This window comes from Sminthopsis crassicaudata, chromosome 2 (assembly GCF_048593235.1).
Source record: "Sminthopsis crassicaudata isolate SCR6 chromosome 2, ASM4859323v1, whole genome shotgun sequence".
NCBI lineage: Eukaryota > Metazoa > Chordata > Mammalia > Dasyuromorphia > Dasyuridae > Sminthopsis > Sminthopsis crassicaudata.
The window spans coordinates 80,977,371-81,000,056 of NC_133618.1; the positions used below are offsets into that span (position 1 = coordinate 80,977,371).

The window sequence follows — 22,686 nt, forward strand, 5'->3', positions numbered from 1 at the left end:
GCATGTAAACAACTAATTCTAATTCATAGTCTTGCTTATTATAGACATTAGTGACTTTTCCAGGATCACACAGCTAGCACCTAGGCAGATCTTGAATCTGATTGTCCCAGACTCTGTGTCTGGTTCTTTATCCACTATAACTAGTTATTTCAGGATTATTATTTTACTACTGTTTTGCTGTATTATCACTTCCTTTTTATAGATGAACAAAGTGAGGATCAAGAAATTACACAGTTAATATGTCAGAAGCATATATGGAAATCAAGTCTTTTTTATTTTAAAGTAAATTTGTAGTATTTAGATTTTAACTTTGTATTCTCTTTCTGATCTAGTAGACTACTTATTTGTCGTATTTGAATTTATATTTACCATAGGGTGAAGCAGAGTATTGAGCATGGATTTGGGAAATCTGTTAAAAATTAAAATTTCTTTGCTATTTTTTCATTGAATAGGTGAGATGAGTGAGGGCTAAAATGATAAAATGATTTGCCCAGAGCCTCTTAGGTAGTTAGTGAAAGAGGCAGGTTAAGAATGTAGATCATCTACAACTCTATGTTTTGGCTAAAATGTATGGAAGAGAAAAAGGAACCTGGCAAGGTACTTTGGATCTCAAACCTATAGATAGCTGATGATTTCATCATCTTGGGGAGATAAGAGGAAAACATCAGGAAACTTTATCTTTTGACAATCAGTTAAGGATAGCCATCATTATGACGACATTATTGGGGACAGGGTTCTACATCTCTTCTCAGCGATCCTCTAGCCCCTAAAATACAATACCTCAAAGATGAAGGTTCTTTAGCTAATCAGAAAGCAGGCTGGGGCAGTAAAATGCCTATATGGCAAATATTTCTGTTGTTCAAATGCTAAAGTCAACCACACTATATGATGAGAGAATGTCCTCCCTGGGCATCAGATGCTCTAACCCAGTTAAGTATGGCCAAGAAAAGACAATATTGGGAGAGACCCATTGGGGCTTGTCAAAGCCTCTCTGGTCAGTTTTGATTGCTAGACCTGAATGCCAAGCTCTTAATTAGTAGGACAGGCTGTGAACAGTAAGAAGAGTTGTTAATTGTTTTCAATAGCTTCTTGCCTTTGTAGCAATGGAGGTAGTTGTGTGTGTGTACGCACACAAGTGCATTTATGTGTTGGGGGTTACTCCCACCCCTTTTGATTTCTTTAGAAAATGCAGAAACATTTTCCCAGCAACAACAAAATGCAGTCTCCTGCAGATGGATGAAAAGGTCTCTTGCTGCAGATATTGATTGGTAAGCACCAGCTCAGACTGCATTCAAATAGCAGAAAGCTAAGCCAACAAAAGAGAGACTGGGATCCAGTTAAGTCAGATTGTTTGCCAGGCTGAACTTCTGCCAATTCAGACAATTGCAGCATTAGAGACGTGACTAGGAGCGTCTTCCAATAAGAGAGCTGAATCATGCTTGAGACCTACAATACACTGTTTAGCCCAAGCTTTTGTAATAGACAGTCGGGAAGAGAAACAGCCAAACATAATATTGTTTAAAAAAATAAACAAACAAGAAAAAAAACTTAAAGCATAACTAGGAGTCAGAGGAGAATTTCTTCCCCATCCTCTTGTCCTCTCCACCCTGTTGCTTTCCTAATGTGAAGTATAAAGTAATGACTCACTCAATGGTCCTCCTGCTCCTGTGATTGTTCCTTATTAGAGAATGTAAATTTATTGAAGGCAGGAGCAATTTTTGGTTTTGATTTTTGGAGAAAGGATTCTATACCTGCTGGTGCAGAAACTACCTATATCAATATAGTAACTTATATGTAACTGAGTGATAGCGAATTGCTTGTGATGCTGAAAAATTAAGCAGTAAGGATTTAAACTTTTTCCAAAGCCATATGGTCATGGTCCTTGTCTCCTGGTACGCAGCACCTTTAATTGCTTATTGGCTTCTAATAGATTGGATTCAACATTCTGGCTTCCATATTCCCACATTTCTATAGCATCCTCTCAAACATTCTAATTAAATTTCTTTTTCTTTTTCTTTTTTCTTTTCTTTTTTTTTTTTTGGTCTTATTCTTTTCCTTACTCTTTCCCCCCTCTTTTTTCCTCTTTACTTTTGTTCCTTTTCCTATGGAAAAGTAATCCTTTGCTGCCCATATTCGAAGGGCAGAACAGTAGGGCCAATAGAAATGGTCCCCTGCTTTTCAATGGTGAAGGATATTTCCTCTGGTCAGAGAAACAGTTTTTAATAATAAGCAAGAGAGATTTCCTTTGCATTTCAGCTATCTTTCAGCACCTAGTAAAATGAAAGAAAGTTCTGTTCAAACTCATTTATCCCACTAAAATAGATGGTAGTCAAAGTACTGTGACTTGATACTTCATTGCTAGTCATATCTGTTTTGAATGGAAGGAGATAATGTGGTGTAGTATAAAGAGCCCTGATTTGAATTCAACTTCACTTCCGATGAATTTTATCTACATATTTTGATTACATCTCCTAATCTGCCTAGAACTCATTTTCTTTACCTGTGAAATGGATGGACCAGATGACCTTTAAGATCCTTTTCAGAACTATATCTCTGATCTATGCAAGAAATCTTTTAGCTTTTCCTGAATTTTCACTAATTCAGGAGGAAGAAAACATTGGTATTAACCTAAATACAAATTTATCAAGAATACCTTCAAATAATTTCTGTATGACAATGATACATCTTTTCTGGCTTATTGACAAGTGAGTTCTTTAGTTGAGTTTCAAAAGGATAAGCTTTACAATGAGATACTGTATGAGCTCTGCCTCTTATGAAAACTTGGAACAGGGAGAATTACAAATGATCACAAATGACAAAGCTGGGTGAAGCCTTAGAGGCCATCAAACATCTTCAAGACAGGCGAAACAATGAAGACCTGGGAAGTTTAGTTATTTTTTTTTCTGAAAGGACACACAGGGAATAAATGCCATATATATGATTTGAACCCTCAGATGCTCCAATTCCAGAGATCCCTTCCACTCTGACAGACTACCATCCAACAGGAAGAAAGTAACTGCTTATCTCAATTGTGCTTGAGGAATGGGGTTAGGTCAAATGAAATCCTCACTATCATTTCTTATGTCCTTTGCATTCTATGGATGAATAAAAGATCTGAGTCAAATTGAGTTCTTTAGATTTAAGAACTGTCAAATTGATGATGCTCCTGAACATTATTTCATTTGAAAATGCCATCAGCCTGACAGATTTCCCAAGCACTGATTTATTCAAGAAAGTTGCAAAACAGGAGAAAGGATGAATCCCACAAGTTCAAAGGATGATGATGGTATGTACATAACATAGCACTTCCTGATGGACAGCATGTGACACCAGAAAATTTCTTTGTCCACTCCCTAAATGAGCTATTAATAATCCACTATCACTGGAGACATGTAGTTGAGAAAAAGAGAACAAAATCTTGCCACTTTTAATTCAGTCAATGAGCTGCTAAATGACTTTATTCAGGAGAAAAAAAAAGGTAGAAAGAGGGCTTGTCTTACTTGTATTCTCTAACATGCTGTGATTCTTCTCAAATCATTTGATTTTTCTCTGTTCTTGAATAGGTGGAGGAAAAATGAAGTTAATGAAAAAAGAAGACTATAAAGGGACCCTATTGTGTCATAGAAACAGAAGAAAAATGAGAGCCTTGCTTTGAGAAGTTCAAGCTGTCTGAATATCATCAGTCTGTCTGTAGCAATATATAAAAGTGTGGTCAGGATTTTTATGTTCTAATGATTCACTTTCCAAGAGTTAGTGAGACAGCAATATCTAAAGCAAAATGAATTTCAAATGGGCATTGCAGGATATAGCAAGTGATTCTGGTCAATCTTGTTCTCTCTTTCCCCTTTCCCACCATGCCATGGCTGATGGAGAAGTTTGGGGCTGAGAAATCTAATCCAAGAGAACTAAGTGAAACCAGAAAGGAAATGATGATGAATATAGATGAGAAGACCATTCTTTTCTCCCATGTCTAATCATTTACCAGCTCTTGTTGTTTAACTTTAAACATGCCTCATATTCACTCCTTTCTCTCTTTTGACCCTGCTGCCATTCTGATGTGGGCCCTTCTTACATCATGTCTAGACTATTGAAATAATGAAGAGAACATTAGATATAGAATCATATGACAGGCTATCACGTGGTAGTTATCTAACCCTGTATCTCTCAGCCTTGTTTTCCTTACTAGTGAAATTGTGTTGAGGAAGAATAATGTTTTTAAAATTATTTCTTAAGCAATGATTTTGATATGGGTGTATCTCCATAATCTGGCACAAAGCATTCTTGAGCTAGAAGCCTTCAAGTTCAAAACCTTTACTTATAAATGAGGTCCTTAGAGATTAAGTGATTTACCCAAAATGAGACACTTAGTAATAAGCATCAGGAGTGGGACTTGAAATCAGTTCCTCTAATACCAAAGCAGCTAAGTGGCTCAGTGGAGGTCTAGAGAAAGGAAGGCCCTAGTTTAATCCAGCATCAAATACTTATTAGCTGAGTGACCCTACGCAAGTAATTAGCCCAGTTTGGTTTAGATTCTTTGTCTATAAAATGAGTTAGAGAAGGAAATGACAACCTATTCTAGTATCTTTTCCAGGAAAATTCCAAATAGGATCAGAAAGAGTCAAATATGATTGAAAAATGACTGAACAAGAACAAACCTCTTACTTTCATATTCTCAAAACTGACTGTAGATTCTAAGGGAAATCTCGAGTTAGTAGACATTTATCAAGTTTGTTTTTTTTTTTCCCATGAATTTAAAACTGACAATAGATATGTCTATCAAATATAAAGTAGACTGAAACCATCATTATAAAACATAACATCCTGGCTCATTTATTCCCTACTTGACTTTGCCAAGTCATTTCATCAAATGATGATCTATCAAATGATGGGATTGGATCAAATGCATGCAAAGATCTCCTCTTGCTTTTACCTCTTCTTTAATTCTTGAATGAATTTGCAGGCACTGGCTCTCTCAGAATATGGAAAAATCCAGAAGATTCAAGTCTGACACACATTGCAACTTTTAGCCTCATTTTACAAAGGTAATGATGCCCTGTTCCATATATAAGCAGGCCAGAAAAGCATCCTGTGTACTTTGTGCTAATTGAAAGACATCCCAAGGGGCTAAACAAGAGTACCTGGTGCTATTGTCATGCTGAGTTGTTACCTATCTGAGCTTTAACTTCAAAAAGAATCATTTCAGTGGGAGAAAACAAAATTCTCTTACAGTCTAGCTTTTTACCAGCATTCCACATTTTTTTTTTTTGTCTTCAGCATGGTTTTATAAAAACACTGGAGGTCATGAGAAAAAAAAAATTAGTCATGCTGAGAATAAAAAGATCAAATTTGTATTTTCAAATTCTTTGATGGCTGCATATAATTTGAATATACTGAAATTGGGTAATACAAGCTTTAAAAAAAGCAATACTTTGTCCCCAAATTCCATAATACTCCTTTCCTGGAGGAATAGTGATTTCTTATTTTATACTTTCACAGAGTTATCGAATTTTAAAATTGGGAAGGCCCTTTCCTGCATGCAATTTCTCCTTTCTTCTTGATGTCACAAATATTTGGTTGTAGTTGGGAAAGAAGAGAAACTCAAAACAGATTGATAATGAATGTCATTCTCATTTGGGTTTTCTGATACATTTTCAAGGCACTCAGGAATAAGTTTGCCAGCAAAGTTTTTGCTTAACTGATAGACCCTACTCCTCTTGATACTAATACTGTGACATAAAAGAAGAACCACTGGGGTTAAATGTGTTTGAATCCTGGTTTTATTCCCTCCATTCTACTATTCCTCAGGGTCAAATAATTCTCTTAACTCTTTATAATTGAAGTATAATAATTTTACATGGAGCAATGTTACCATAAGGTCCTGGGAGCACCCCCCCACCAAATACGCTATGAAATATGGGAAAAGTAGGTAAATCACAAAGGATTGCTTTACTATTAACCTTAAATCAGCAACAAAGTTAAAAACATATTAGAAAGTACCTCTATAGGGAAGTTACAATTTCTATAACTTAATTTACTTTGTTATAATATCTGTAAGATAGTGAATAATGTATAAGACTTAGTTTCCTCTCTTGTAAAAAGCTAATCTAATTATCTAATACCACAGCAAGAGTGGGCATAGCTAGGGTTTGCCACTGACAGAGGAGAAAGGGATAGGGGATGAGAAGGGAGCCAGGGTAAGGACATGAAGCCATGCCATCATTAGAAATGATAAAGAGTTTGAAAGACAGAAGGGATATAATGATGTCCCTGACCATAGTAGCTATTAATTTCAGAATGTCAGGCTACTGCCATCTGGGCATAGCTCTACATCTGAGGGCTTGTGGGGACAGAGTGAAGTTAAGTACGCAGTTTCTGATCCTGCATGAATGGTGTGAGTAGGTTATAGCCAACTGGAATTTAAAATAAGAAAATGATGAATTTCATCCCTGCCAGGATTTTAGCCATTAGCCTCAACTGGGTCAGGGATGAAATGGAATATACAACACATGTTTATATTTGGATTATGATTTCATTGGTATAAAAACTTTCAAGGAGGAAACCCTCTTTCCCAATGTAGATTGGAACCAGCTCTACAATTTAAAGTCTTAAGAGAGTTGTCTAAGAGAACTTTAGTGACAAGCCCAGCATCACATAACCAGTCTGTCAAAAGCAAGATTGAAACTAAATCTTCTTGACTGTGATTCAACTTTCTAACCAAAATGCTATAATACATTTCTATGTCTGTTACATATAAACAAATACTTTTGCTTTTATTCATTTATATTTAATTCAATTAAGTAATAGTCCTTAACCTTGGATCCATGACCTTATTTTCAAAGTATTTTGATAACTGAATTTTGAAATAATCGGTTTCCTTTATAATTCTATGTACTTTAATTAATGCATTAAAAAAAATAATTCTGAATAAGGAATCTCTAGGCTTCACCAGACTGCCAAAATAATCTGATACAGAAATGATTAAGAACCTTGGCATCTAAGATTTATCACAGTGTGTTCTTGAACAAGTAGTAAATGAATTAGGAAACATTATTTTCCTAGTAAGATGCATCTTGAAGTAATAATTTCATTAAGTAATGCCTATTAATCCCTAGACCAATAAGAAAGAAACATTTCCACTCAAGGAGTAGAAGAGAGCAAGGCAGCAAGCTTTCTGACAATTAAGAGTTACCCCAGAGCCACTTTTGGTGTTGAGTGGTAATTATGGCAGGTGAACTAAATGTTTTATTGACAAGTTGATAGCTCTGTATGAATAAATACAGCTCTCCTATATACTTCCTGGTGAAAATGGCACTTATGTTACGAATTTCACAGATTTTTTGGGAGGACCAAATAAACTGATATATAAAAAGTTATTTTTAAAACCCTATTAAGGCTGTAGAAATATAACTATTAATGTTATTTAAGTCTTTCTTTGCTCATCTGCACAATGAGGATAATAATATTTGCTATGTCTGTCCTCACAGGGTAAAGGACTTTGTAAATATATTATTACAATGAAATCATAGTAAATGTAATAGATGGAAATAAATTATGAAAGCCAAAGGATCATAGAATATTAGGAAGAAAAAGGGCTTTGGCTCATTTAATGACTATATCACCTTTATTTCATAGTTGAGACCACAAAGCCAGAAAATGTCAGAATCAGGAATAGAATCCAGGTCATCTAAAGCCCAATAGAGTCTTCCTTTCATAATATCTTCTCCCAAGTACATCTATTATTATTTAGTATTTCCTGGGGAGAGCTATATTCTGAGCTATGCCTAAGCTACTAAACTACCAGAAATTGAAAATGAAAAACCATAATCACTCTTTAATATTTTAAGAGAAAGCAAGCCTTTTTAAAATGCTTGAAAATCAGCCATGAAAACATGAAGTACATGACTCTCAGTAAGATTTTTGTTTTATACAAATTAGAAAAACATTCACATTTTAGTAGCTATTTTAATTTCATCACAGATACTAATATTGAATTTGGTAACTGCTCTTTTATGAAATTCATCATCTACAAAATGTTCGCTCTCCTGAAATTTTACAGGTCTGCCTCTAAATAGTATATTAGTTCAAACTGGACCAGAAGCCTGAAAAAATATTATTGAGTATTTTTGTATACTCAAGCTCCTTCCAAATAGTCACTTGAAGAAAAAAAGTGGTCATGAGGTAACAGACCAGTTCTCCATCTCATAACCTGAGGGGACTAGTATGGTTCCCACCCGCAGGATTATAAGCATAAAAATACTCACAACATAAAGTTGTACCCGAATTATTTGTAGCTTGGTTGTTATGGTTATATTGTCATGGTTATATCTAAAGATCAAGTGATAGGCCATAACAATTTATTTCATTTTGCCAGAAAATATCTATTTTCACTTCTGTTCAGGATAGTGAAATGAAAGAATTCTAACAAGAATCAGACAAACCCTGGTTGAGAATCTAGTCTCTCACATTTATTAGTTATGTGACCCATGGATGATAATCAACAATAATGATAATGATAATGATAATTACTTATATTTATATAGAGCATAGTATGTACCAGGATAAATGCTTTACAATTATTATCTAATTTGATCCTTACAACAACTCTAGGAGGTAGGAGCTGTTATTAGCCCCATTATACAATTGAGGAAACTCAGGTAAACAGAAGTTAAGTTGTTCTTATCTTCTGTTTGACCAGGGTCATACTGATAGTATGTGTCTGAGGATGGATTTGAACTCCTGAATCTAAGTCCAGCATTCTATTCATTGTGCCACTGCCTATCAAGCTACTTCATATGGATGTTGTAAGGAAAATATCTTATAAATTTTGAATTTATCTGCATATGTTTTTGGAACATGTTATATAAAATACAAACATATATACATACATATTTTTGTTGCAGAGGTTAATTATACACATATGAATAGATATATGTGTATAAATGTATATGAATGTCCATACACATATAGGTGGGGATATGAACAATTATAATTCATTGTGTTTTTTGGACAGATAGTTCAGAATTGTGATTTCCTTGTTTTAAAAAGCTTCTTGTAAACAAACTCCCTACTTCAATTTCAATCACTTTCTTTGCAGCTTATGATCTTTGACAATTGTATGGGACACTCAAAAGTTAAACTAGTTGCCAAGAATCACAACATAGGATATGACAGGAACTTTTTAAACTTTAAAACCTGTGTAAATTTATTTTTATATAGCCCTTAAAGTCTCACATGGTGGATTGCTTACATACATGATTATTAAATATTGGTTGAGTAAAGGCATTCATAGGATCATGGCTATAGGGCTGGAAGGGACCTTAGATTTAATGTTTTTTTTTTAATTTTTTTAATTTTTAAAAAATTAAAAAATATTTTCTGACAGTCAAACTAATCCAACTCTCTAGAAGAGAATACTGAGATTCAGAAATACTTGCCCAAAGTCAATGGAAGTTTCTCTGTTTCTAAAATCATGCTGCCTTCCCTTCAATTCTCTATCTTCCAGTTTTGTTGTACTCGTGTATTGATTCACAAGGTAACATAATTCTTACTTAATGACATCTTCAAAAGCCTTTGTACAGATATCGTTCCTAATTTGTAAATAGTAAAATGATTAAAGAGGGGGGTTTATCTATTGGTCATTCAAACAATAAGTTAGCCATAGTCAAAAGTTTTCTTCCCTATAGTATAAGCTGTTCTCTTGGACTAGACTATATATTTTATTTGTTGGGATTGGCTGCAAATTCTTGGCCTCATTAATATCATGCTCTGAACAATTATTCAGTTATTCTGAAGAATTAGGTTTATGATAAGAAGGTCAATGTGATATAGACAGAAGGAAAAAGGAAAAAGTAGATTCGAATTCTGCCTCTGATGATACATGGAGGCAGCTAGAAAGATCAGTGCTAAAGTGCTAAGCCTAGAGTCAGGAAGATCTGAGTTCAAATTCAGTCTTAGACACTTACTAGCTCTGTAATTAACCTCTGCTTGTCTTACTACTGAAAAAGGAAATGGCAAACTATTCCAGTATCTTTAACAAGAGAATTCCAAATGGAGTCATGAAGAGACACAATTGAACAAGTAAACACAAACCATCTTCAAGTCCCTCAACCTTTCAGGTAACTAAACTCTCAGGATCTCAAACAATTAAAACCCTAAGTTATAGATTAGCAGCTGATCTACATGGGTGCAGAGAATTTATAAATGGAAAATCTTATATACAAATATACTATATGTACATATTGGGTATCTATCTGTATATAGATACTATACATGTACATGAGTAAACATGTACAAACATGGATACACATATGTTGGTATATGTAAAGGAATATTTATCTGCATATGTTTTGGAATATGTTACATATAATACATAAATTATACATAAACATATTTCTGTTTATAGATGTTAAGTTTTATATATATATATATGTGCCTATATTCATATGCATGTACATCTTTGATTTTATTGGTACAGTTTTTTATCATAAGGAAACAGAATAGAGCACCAGACTTGAAGTCAAGAGGACCTGAGTTCAAATTCGGCCTCACTCATTTAACACTTCCTAGCTGTGTGATCCTGGGCAAGTCACTTAATCCCAATTGTCTCAGCAAACAAATAAATAAGGAAACAAATGAACAGAGAAGGCTCATTTAAGTAATCTAAGCATGCATGTGGTAAGTCTGATAGGATATTGCTTACAGATATATTTATTTTAAAAAACTGATATATATATATATATATATATATATATATTCTGAACCCCATAGAGTTAAAATACTAAATAAATGTCTTATAGTTATTATTCATAACAGCACAGGATTATTTATGGTCATCATAGATCATAATTGCCAGGAACTTTGGAGAATATCTAGTTTATGTCCACTTAAATTATGAAGAAGCTGGAGCCTAGGGTAAGGTGAAGTACTCAGGATTGATCACACACACACATACACACATATTATTAATTCACAGAATAAAGAACAATCGATGTGGAACGAGAAGACATATATTTGGTTTATTCATTTATACCTTCTTTGACCATAGCCAAGTCATTTCAATTCTGAAGATAGTCTCAGTTTCCTCTATTATATAATGCAAAGGTTGGTCTAAATGAACCTTATATTTCTTTTTATCCCCAATCTATAATACTATAATGTGGGGAACAATCAAAGATATAAGGCTTACTTGTTATTGTTACATCATGAATTCATAATATATTTTGATTGATGAAACATACCCAGAGATATATTCCAGACTAGCAGATTTGTCACAGATTTACTTCATGACTCCATAAGCAATTCATTTCTATTTCTTTGTTTGTAAAAACAAGAATAAGTCATACCTCATTATTAAGGGTGAGGTGGGGCCAAGCATTTACTAGAATTATGTTACCATAGTGCTTTAAATATTAGAGCTATCTTTTTCAATTCCTTTGTTTCAGAACAAAGAGTTGTTGAGATTTCCTAACACATTTCTTTTGAATGGTTACAACAATTTAAAGTTCATAAAATCTCAGTGGAAGAAGTGAAAGAAATGGAAAAACATTATGAACAACACTAATAATAAAGTGACAAAAATCTTGTCTATTCTCTTTTCCCACAGCACTGTTGTGTTTTTTTTTCTTTTTAAGAGAGTTTTGTAATAAGCAATATTCTGTGCATGAGTAATTTTTCTGTATTTGATACATTTGAGGGATATGCAGGAAAGTTTTAGGATTCATAATTAAACATATAATATCTGAGTTATTTTCAGTAAGTAAGTCAAATTTATTAGGCTCCTTTATGCATCAAATACACACACACCAAACAAACACACACACACACGCACACAAGCACATCTTATATTTATGTTATTTACGTTTTGCCTCCCATTAGAAAATAAGCACCTTGAGGGCAGTTTTTTTTTTTTTAATTAACCTGAGAATTAACATACCGCCAGAGATATAGTAAACACTTAACAGATAATTGTAGACTGAATCTCCTCAATATGTAGCAAGCACTATATCTAGGTAATTTCCACCTCCCCTCCAACTCCCACATTCTATATTCTACCTTGCTAGCAAGAAATATCTCCATCTTAGCTATAACAAAGGTTAGAGAAAATAACACAATAGAGGAAATTTTTATTGTCATCTTAAGTCTTTGGGCAGAATATATATATATATATATATATATATATATATGTTTTTTTTTTTTCATATAGACACCCATGATTGGCTTTTTCAATCCACAGGTGAAGACCATAAAAATTTAGAACTAATGGGACTTAGCAAATTATCTGATTTTTCTAGCTGAGGATAAAAGAATCTTTATGCCCCTTAATTTTTTAGACTCTTTTCTCACATGATTCTGTACATAGCCCTTACTTTGCATATAAAGAAACCAAACCCTAGATAAATTAAATAACATGTCCAAAGTTATCAAATGAGTTAATGATTGAGTCCCCGGGACCAGAATTGAAGTTTCTTTATCCATTACTCTTTCCTTGAAATCACTTGGATCTTCCTCATATCTGGTTTAACATTTATACAAAAAAGGTAATACTGAAAGAAGAGGGAAAAAATCATATTATAGTAGATGCCTGAAAATATTTGCTTCATATAGGCAGATAGCATCAATCTGTTCAATAAAAGGAAATACGTGTTTCATATACCTTTTATATCCCATTGGTTTCTCTATGGAGCAGTCTTCTGGCTGGCATGCTGTGGGCTGCTTGGCCAGTGGGCTGAGACTGAACTCAGGGATGATACAGCCTAATATGATTACATGCAGAAGTGGGAACTCACCAGCACTGACAGTGATAGCTTCAATGAACTGTTCTCTCCAGGTGTTAGTCCCAACCACAAGAGCTAGATTTGTCTTCTTAATAAGTTTGTCCACAGTACTCTAGAGAGTGAAAAAAAAAAATGAGCTTATTATTGCTGGGCTGGTTAAGGCCTGAGGATATGTAAGACCATTGGCTTTAAAACTCCAGATAAATAAGGGAGAGCAGATGTCAGGCTCAGAACAAGAGTGTTGACTTTAATTATCATTGTGATTATGTATATAGAAGTACCATCCTTGCTTCAAAATGTACACAAATGGAAATTGTTCCTGGCATCCAGAATGAGAATATTCCACTGCCTAATGACAGATGGAAACATATTAAGAATGACCCCAGTGATTATCTAACAGACATTGAAAAACTCTTCCATTTACCTTGAATGGGATTGAGGATGCTTTATAAATTTTGTGCTTTTACTGTTCCATTGACACTCTGCTGACTGCAACTGATTTTCTGTTTAGTAATATTTTATAATTTTATAATTTATTTTAGTAATTTTATAAGAGGCCAGAGTTGGTTGAAAAAAGTAAATCCAAAAATATTAATTCTGCAATGAAGTATAATAGAACATCACGGTTTTGTGTAATGTACAACAAATGGAGCTTTCTTTTATCCCCATTTTATTAACTTTATTCTTGTTGACCCATCCCTTTTATATTTCCTCTAAAAAACTTTTCTGTTCTGGGATCAGGTTTTTTGGAAGCTGTTTTTTTATTTATTTTATTCCCATCTATTTTTATCACTGTGTTTTATTTTATTTCCATTATCAAGGGTTCATGCCCCCCCCCCTTTTTTTTACATGCATCAAACACTTGGTTCTGTACAATTAAAATTATCTCGTTTTCCAAAGGTCAATTTTGTCAGTAGCAGCAGCCAAGCAATCTTCAACTAAGAAAGCAGGTGATCTACATACAAGACTTTGGATTACACAGACTATGAGGGAGGCATTCCTAGCACAGCGGGGAAGCCTTTTCTGGCTCAACTACATCAACTAATCTACCCATCCACCAAACTTACTGTCAGCATGTCCTCCAAATCCCACTCATTGCAAAGAAACACAAACACACATACAACTTTGATTTAGTTCAAAAAAGATTTGTTTTAATCTTGTGTTGACTATGTAAGAGCTATTTGGGAAAGCATAAGATGTTAAAATATAGAGAGAACTCAGAAAGCCTAGTAATAAAGAGATGCCTCATGGAAAAAAAGATAAAATCCTTGACCAAGAGCCAATGTCCCACTAGTGATAGACAGGTGGGAATATACACATATACAAATATAGGTATGTATGTATGTGTGTATGGATATATGCATATGGATATGTGAAAATATAACAAAGTAGTGTCTTGCATTTGGGACTACTTTTTCTGCCTTTGCATCTTTACATGGAATTTTCCTGAGGCCAGCAATGCCTTCTTTTGCTTGTCTCTGCCTCTTAAAATCCTTAAATTCCTTAAATACTTATCTTAGGCCCTCTCTCCTACAAGAAGCTTTTCTGATATTTAAGTTGCTAGCAATCTTTATGTCATCACATTTTCTTATATTCAATGATCTTTTTGACTTAGTAAATTGCCTCCAGTAACAAATAAATTCCGTTATAACAGTTTTTCACTGTTTTTGTGTCTTGAAATCATAGCACTATGGTTTGCATATAGTAGATGCCAAATAAAAACTTGTACTATATAGTATCAAAAGCATAAGTTATTACTCAATAAGTAGATATGTCATTAATATGTATTATGTAAAAAGGCTTGTCAAAACTAGCTTAATAGGTCTGAAAAGAAAGACTTGGTTAGTTTGAGAGTAAATGACCTAGCTCTTAATTAATATTAATAACAGTAACAATAAGAGCTTTTACTACTGGGAATCACAAAATCAAAGGATAAGCATTCTGTTTTGGACTCATCTGTCTCTTCACAAAAACAAAACAAAACAAAAAAACTAAACAAAGCAAAAAATCCAAAGCATTTAGGAAGTCAAATCTCTTTCTACTGTGTGATACCAGTGAATCTATTGCTTTCCAGACACAACAGACATATTAAAGTAGTCTGGCCAAAGCTATCTCTGAATTTTAAAAACATTTTAAAAATAAATTTATTTTAATGCAATTGGTATCCTTTGAAGTCTTTCTCATTTTATTTTGTTCATTTAAAAACATCATTCTTAGAAAGGATCACAGGCTTCATCAGACTGCCAAAGGGATCTGTGTCATAAAGATGGTTAAGAACTATTAGGTTGAAGTCAAAATGGAAAGCACAGGGTTACTAGCGTGTAAAAAAAAAAAAAAAAAAAAAAAAAAAAAAAAAAGCTCAGCAAGGCTCTCCTTGTATTATGTATTGTTCAAAGAGCAAAATCTTGAGAGAAAATAAACTTTTAAAAATGTATGCAATTCAGGGCAGTTATTATTAGAGCTTAGTTTGCATATTTATATCCAGGAACTTTATGATACTTAAGGCTATTCCTGGGATTCAATTGGCAGATACGCCCCATGACCATGTGGGGAGGGGGACATATGGAGGTAAATTGGTGATTATTGCCAAGTCCCTTCCACCATAGGTTTGGACACTGTTAGAAGGAAGTTCCAACTCTATTCTGTAGGGCCTCCTTGGTGATTCCCACCCTGGGTAAGGGGAACATTAATAGATTTGTTCCCTGTCTTATGACAGACGAGACAGAAGATAGGATACAGTGTTGTACAGATTTGCTTCTCTGCATAAGACTAGAAGATTTGAGCAAGGTCCTTAAGAGACTTGTTATATGAAAGCATTATTTCTTGAGAGAACTGTCACTTTCATCTCTTCTCTGGGATATTTAAAAATATCCTTAAATTCTATTCTTTTCTCTAGTCTTATTTCAATTCATTGTTCAAACGACTATCCAAATACTCTGCTTAAATCATTCTTTCTCAAAAGCTTTCAAGGGCTTTTATTATTTTTATTATTTTTTTATTGTTTACTTCTTAGCTTGGCATTCAAGACCCTCCACAATATAAATGCAATGTAACTTTCTAGCCTTATGAGACATAGCTCTCCTCAGGAATCCATGCTATAGCCAAAAACATGCTACTTAACATTCCCTGAATTCATTCTGTCCTTGATTACCTCTTCCTTTTTTCATGATATTGCCTTCTCTACAAAAAATCTGCCTTCTATTAAAATTTTTCTATTGTTTCTTATGTACTCCAATTATCCATGATTCCTCTCCAATTGTTCTCTTGCTCTTTTAATCTCCCATGGAAATATATTTTCCTATATATTTGAGATATCCTAAGTTTTTAAGAATAAGGTGGTTATTTGAATTATTTTTCCTATGAACCTCAGGGGAAGATTTACCCTTGTAAACTTCCAGAAGGCAGGAATTACATCTTACCTCTCTTTGTACATCACAACAATAAGTACCGTGTCTTATACATAATGTGATGCTCCATAAAATTTTTTGAACACTCAAATCTAAATATTGTTATTATAAGAACTATGCTTCTATTTCATTGTTTGGTTTCTAAAACAGCCTTTAAAAAAGAGGAAAATATTCCTGAAAGCAGCATCTTAGCAAAGATTGCCAAAGCTAATAGATGAACAAGATAAAGGTAAAATGGTCCTCTCATCTTTAATAATATGTCTACTTTTCTTTGACACATTTTCATGTTAACTCTGAATCCCTGTATAGAGAATAATCTTTTTGACTCCACTTTTACCTCCGTATTAAAATCTTTCCTTGAAATTTTTGTTATATGAAATCACCTCATAGTCTTTAGAATATTTCATAAGGTTGCTTTGCTTTTCAAACCAGAGACTTGGATTTAGTCTTGCTTTATCCCCTCCCCACTAATACCATATTCCTAGTATTCCATTTTAAACTCATGAGGCAGTTAAGTATTCAAGATTATATTCACACTGTTTTTGTTTGCAGTTTAGGTAACATGACCAATGATCTGGACCAGGAGGCTTCCAGGAAGCCCATATGAAACAGAAGCCTGTGGAGGAATTTGCCTTTGAAGTATCTGTGGTAGCAAGTGTACCTTGAACTCATAGGATTCTTCAATGATGATTTCTAGTTTGGTATGTTCTCCGAGGATTGGGCGTCCCAATTCTGCAATGCGTCGTTCTTCTTCCTCTTTGCTGGTCAGGGGTTGCTTATCATCATCCTCTGCAAAAGGGAAATATGTAAATGCTGAGGAACACAATCACTTTCACTATGGAATCCTGGTTTCTGGAAAAAGGAGGCCTATTAGGAACAAAACATCAATTACTATATTTTTAGCTAAAGCAGTCATTTGTATGAAAGTATGACACCTAAAATGTTTTCCTTGTCTATACTCAGATCCCTCTTAGACATAGCCTACTTAAAATAACTAAGAAATGACTTCACTGAAAGATACACATCTCTATTTCCTTATTCATTAAATATGATCAAGGCTGCTGGGGGAGAGTTTTAAAATTGTGATCCTGCTGTGGATAGCAAGTACTGATTTATCTCAGGATGTGATCCAATGTTACCATCAGTAATTCCACCATCTCTTGTGAAAAAAAACAAAAAATGAAAATATTATAGAACTAGAGAAATAATGTGAGACAAAGAGACAAGATATGTTCTTTGCTTCAGTGATCTAGTTGGTAATGGGAGTTTTGAGAATCGAATATTCCTATCCATCTTTTCCCACCCTTCCTATTGTCCTTTCATCCTATCTCACCTCACACCATCCCATATCTTTGCTGGAAAAATCAACTAATCTGGTATTGCTCAGAACACTTAACCTGAAATTATTAAGAGGGAAGATGGTAAATTTTTGGAGGGGAATAAAACATTCATTCCACCTAAAATGATATATTAGTATGTACCATGATGAGATTACAGTTTACTTCACTTAGGATGAAGATTAATGGCTGAAATCAAAGCTTCAGAGGTCATAAAATATAGGAAAAAAAGGGGATAGGCTCATGAGTCTTGAATACCTTATTCCTCAAGTCAAGAGAGGGAAAGAAGCCTATCCTGTGAATAATGGAAGAAATTTCAGGAAATCTTTGGCTATATTAGGAAACATGTAAAATCATGAGAAATCATGACCTGTGTTGGTTTCATATGTCCAGCCAAATTGCCTGTCATTGGGATCCTGCCAATAGTGAATAGTTTGTAAGGAAAAAGATTTTTGCTGATGGATTACATATGTGAGTATCTTTGTCCTTTTCTATTTAAATAAGACATCAGCTTTCTCTCAATATTCTTTTCCATTAAACTTACAGCTTCACTTGGAGGTGTAGTTCTACCGCTTTTGATTTTAACTCTCTTTATTCTCAAATGTAGCACCTACTACATATGACTAGGTTAGTCACTTCCAGATGAAAACAGGCTTCAGGTACAAGGCTGGCAATGATTCGAAGAAGCAGATGGGATAGAAACATTTTCACCATTTTAGGAAAAAGTATATCAAGTGACAAAACAAAATGGGAAGCAAAAGCAAAAAATAAACATGTAAATGAGTCTTATGAAGAATATATAGTCATGCCTTGCTGAAAGGATTTTAAAATAAGTCTTTAAATCACTCAAGATAAGAGTCCCAAAGAAATTCAACTGCAGCTAAAAGATAAATGACCAAGGACTTTGTACACTTGAACTTTAATGGAAAACAAAGAGAGAGAGAATTTATTTATTTATTTATTTATTTGTTTGTTTGTTTATTTATTTATTTATGAGAATTGGGAACTCAGAAAGGGTTTAAAGTTGCTTCATATATCTTAGTAAAGGAAGACATTAAAATGATGTAGATTTTTGATTCTGTGTACATATGGTAATGTGATTCTTCATAGCCAATTAATGAATTATGTTTGCTGGAAACTGGAAAAAATGTAAAGCTCTAGGAATTAAATCTGGAAGGGATTTCAGAAGTCATCTACAACTTTATAGCTGAGTAAACTGAGGCTGGAAAAGTTGACTTGATTAAAGTTAGTCAATAAATAGCAGAACCATGATTCAAGACCATGCATTCTGACTTTCAACTCAAGAGTCTCTTCTTCCCCATTATTGTTTGTTCCTTTTCTCAGAGGAAGGAGTATTATTAGGTTTCTGATTTGAAAGGTGAGGCCATTTTAAGAGGATGCTCAGTTTGGGTCCTGTGATAGAAACTTCTGTATTTTCTGAAAGGACACTTTATATAATATTTTCACTGAGCACAGTGCTGTCCACTCTAGTGAATGATATTAGAAAAACATTGCTTAATGAATTTTTGCACCATGATGGAAGAGAAAGAACTTGTTTCTATTCTGGGTTGCACTGTTCTCCTGGTTTTGAATACTTCCCTTCCATTTTTTCACCTTCAATATCCAATTTCCACTTCTTCCACTGAGCTTCTATTTGCCAAACCTACTGTTTTGTGCCTATTTTCTTCTTATCTTTCCCAATCTCAACATAACACCATTTTTTTGTTTTTGTTTTTTCATTTTCAGTCTTTTTTTTTCAGTTGTATCCAACTTTTTTTGACACAACTTGGGGTTTTCTTGGCAAAGATACTGGTGGGTTTTGCCATTTCCTTTGTTTATTTTATTTTTGAGGAAACAGAGACAAAGAGAATAAAGTGAGTTGCCCAGCATTCCACAGTTAACAAATGTCTGAGGTCCTGTTTGAACTCATCATATCCCTAATGTGTAGGTATTGCCAAGGCTCTATCCTAGGAAATCTTCTCTCTTTTTTTCTTCGTACTCTTTTGATGACTTCATCTGCTTCCAATGATGTCATTATGTCCATGCAGATGATGCTCAGAGATATATCTAGTGCACATTTCTCCCATGACTGATAATCCTGCAATATGAACTTGCTATTGGACATCCTTAAATTTAATGTCCAATAAAATTAACATGTTTGAAATAGAACCTATTATCTTCCCCCCAAAACCTACAACTCAATTCTCCAATTTTGTTGAAAACCATAATATACTATTATGGTACCCAGTTAATCAACCTTGGAGTCAGCTTCAAACCCTCTTTTCTCTCTCTTCCCTCTGGATTCATTCTACTCAGATGACCACTACCCTATTTCAGTCTTCTTCACCTATCATCTGGACTGTTGTAATCAAATCCAAATTGACGTTCTTGCCTGAAATTTCTTTTCTGACCCAGCTGTACACCACTACAAATAAAGCATGTATCTGTGTCACATCCCTGCTCAATAAACTGCAATGAGTCATTACCTGTAGAATCAAAAGAAAAGCCCTTTTCTTGCCATTTAAGCTTTCCAAAAACTGGCTCAAACCTATTTTTCTAGCTTTGTAATATATTATTCCTCTTCATACATATAGTCCTGTAACATTGACCTTCAGGAAAATGATGACATTTCATTTCCTATTTTCTTTACATTTTCAAAAGATGTATCTCACACCTAGAATACCTTCTCTAATTTCTTACATAATCCTCCCTGATGTCTCCATTCACCTCTGATTACTATTAGATATCTACATATCTAATAAATGAGTTTTTCTAGGAGAAAAGAAAATGTGTATATGTGTGTGTGTGTTTCTGTGTGTGTCTATGTGTGTGTGTGTGTGTGTGTGTGTGTGTGTGTGTGTGTGTGTGTGTGTGTGTATGTGTGTGTGTAGAGTTCTAAATGAGAAGGTGGCACTATATTCACTCTTTTTCTTTTTCCAAATAGTCTCATGGTAGGTGGCCCAAGCTCAGGCAGATCATACCACTCTGGCAAGATTAAGTCTGGTGATATAATATGTGGTTGTTACCCAAAGATCAGCCAAACTACTTTGGAAGGAACTCACTGCAAGAATGAGATAAATTTTGGAGGGCTATGAAGATTCATCAAAATTTCTTATATAGTGTGGAAGGTTTATGACCTGTGGTCATGGGATAAATTCATATCTCACAGATCTTTTAGGCGCCTGCATAAGTGAAGCCTGGATAGAAATGGGAAAACAGAGAATCATCTGGAGGACCATCTTACATTTAAATGATTATTCTCATCATTTTCAAAACACAACATCAACTTCTCCACTATTGTCATACTCAATATTTTAGTGGCCTGGCTATCCCTCATTGAAAATATGGAGCATGAATATCCGAACACTCAAAATTATAGATAAAATCTATGGTTCATATCGGAGGCATTGTGTTAAACTGATAAAGATAGCTAGAACTATTATTAATGCCATATGTTCCTCACTGCCAATAGTTTTTTCTTCAAAGCTCTAATAAAGTCATTTGAGCAGTCCAATTCTATTTCTCACCAATGTAGTTTTAAAAGTCAACAATCAACAGTGACCAACATAAGAACTAATGGCTGTGCATAAAGTACACTTGAAAGCTTTTATCTCCGAGTTAATGAAACTGTGGTTTTTGAGGCAACCATGATGAAACCAGTACCTGCGATGTTGATTACAGTGGAGGGAATTGGATGCTCTCTAGCATGAACTTTCCTGAAGACAGGTTGTCCTAGCAAAAGGATTAGCAGAAAATCAGCAGAGTGGATCACATTGATTTGGCTCTGAAACTTCTTGGTGGAGTTAGTAAACTAAATTTCACACATTCACACACATATGTATACATGCATGTGTTATTTTTCACTTCAATCCAGGCTTTGGTATTTTGCCTTACCTCTAGGATCAAGCCAAACTCCTTTCTTGGCATTAAAAGCTCTTTATCTGGCTCTGACCTTCCTTTCCAGTCTTATTAAACATTGTTATTTGTCATTTATTTTTCAGGCCCATCAAACTGATCTGTATTACACATTCACTTAAACAGCAGTCTATATCTCATTTCTTGTGATTCTGCACAAGTCATCCCCCATGCCTGAAGGCATTTTTATAAGCTTGTTCCCTTCAAAATTCATTTTAGATCTTAGCACCTCCATAATTGGTTTCCCTAAAAAGTTTTTTTCTTACTCATTACCTTATACCTCTTTTACTTATATTTTATATTCTAATCTTATAAGCTTATAAGCTCCTTGAAGGTAGGGACAGTTTCCTTTTATTTTCATACCTGCAACATTTAGTAGAGTGCTTGATATACAGTAGGTACTTAATAAATGCCTATTGATATATGCTGAGCAAAACGACTACAGATGGGATTCTTTTTAAAACCATGTCTCACAAGAGCCAGGTTTTTCACAACTTGTAGATGGCTCTTCAGGAGTACTTTGTTTTTTTTTCAAGTTGCTGCTTCAAAATTGGTATTTCCTATGTGAGCTTAAAATATTTGAAATTGCTAGCGATATTCTGCTGAGCTTCACAATTTTCAGGGGACCATCATTATGAATTAATTGTAGTTAGCATTTTCACCAAGCATATGCCCTGCTAATTGATGAACTGAGTAGCAGCTCCAAATTTAGGGTGTCCTAAAGTATGAATGGCTTCTCACCAGAAAAAAATATATTTCCATAATTGGAAAATTAATTTCCAATATTACTAATAGAAATTGTATGATACATATATTCATCTATTACATTATGAATATTATATGGCTATATATATGATGATATTATATGCCTATTATCATATGATAGTCATCTAAGATAGTGTCATCAAACTTAATTAGAAAGATGGGCAACTAATCCATATATTATGATCTCTTTGTGAACTAAGCTTTTAAATATAATAATCTGTTTTATTGAATTTCATTTATTTTGTTAAATATTTCCCAATTAAATGTTAATCTGCCATATAGAAAAAATATTGTAGGCTACATGTGATTCACAAGCTAGAGAAATGAAACCTCTGATTGAAGCTACTTTTTTATTTTGATCATAGATGCTTGATATTTTATTTATATCATAAAAATTCTAATTAAAAAAGTTCCATGTTTTTATTTTCTTTCTTTAGTTAACCCCCTACATCTGTTTTTGTCTGTATGTCTCTCTTTTACTCTCTCTTT

At 34.0% G+C, this 22,686-nt stretch overlaps 1 protein-coding gene across 13 annotated transcripts in view; it reads right to left on the bottom strand.

Annotated features, from left to right (window-relative positions):
• SLC8A1 (solute carrier family 8 member A1) overlaps positions 1-22,686 on the bottom strand; it is a 378,210-nt gene that overhangs the window by 56,494 nt on the left and 299,030 nt on the right. For 7 of the 13 annotated variants that reach the window (XM_074286671.1, XM_074286669.1, XM_074286667.1 and 4 more), the window contains 2 exons: positions 16,842-16,969; positions 12,786-12,885 (listed from right to left, as the gene is read on the bottom strand). In XM_074286671.1, coding sequence (XP_074142772.1) covers positions 12,786-12,885; positions 16,842-16,969 — 228 coding nt within the window. Of the gene's footprint in view, positions 1-12,785; positions 12,886-16,841; positions 16,970-21,180; positions 21,250-22,686 lie in introns of all 13 variants that reach the window. The other 6 variants (XM_074286666.1, XM_074286663.1, XM_074286661.1 and 3 more) reach the window with 1 other exon arrangement.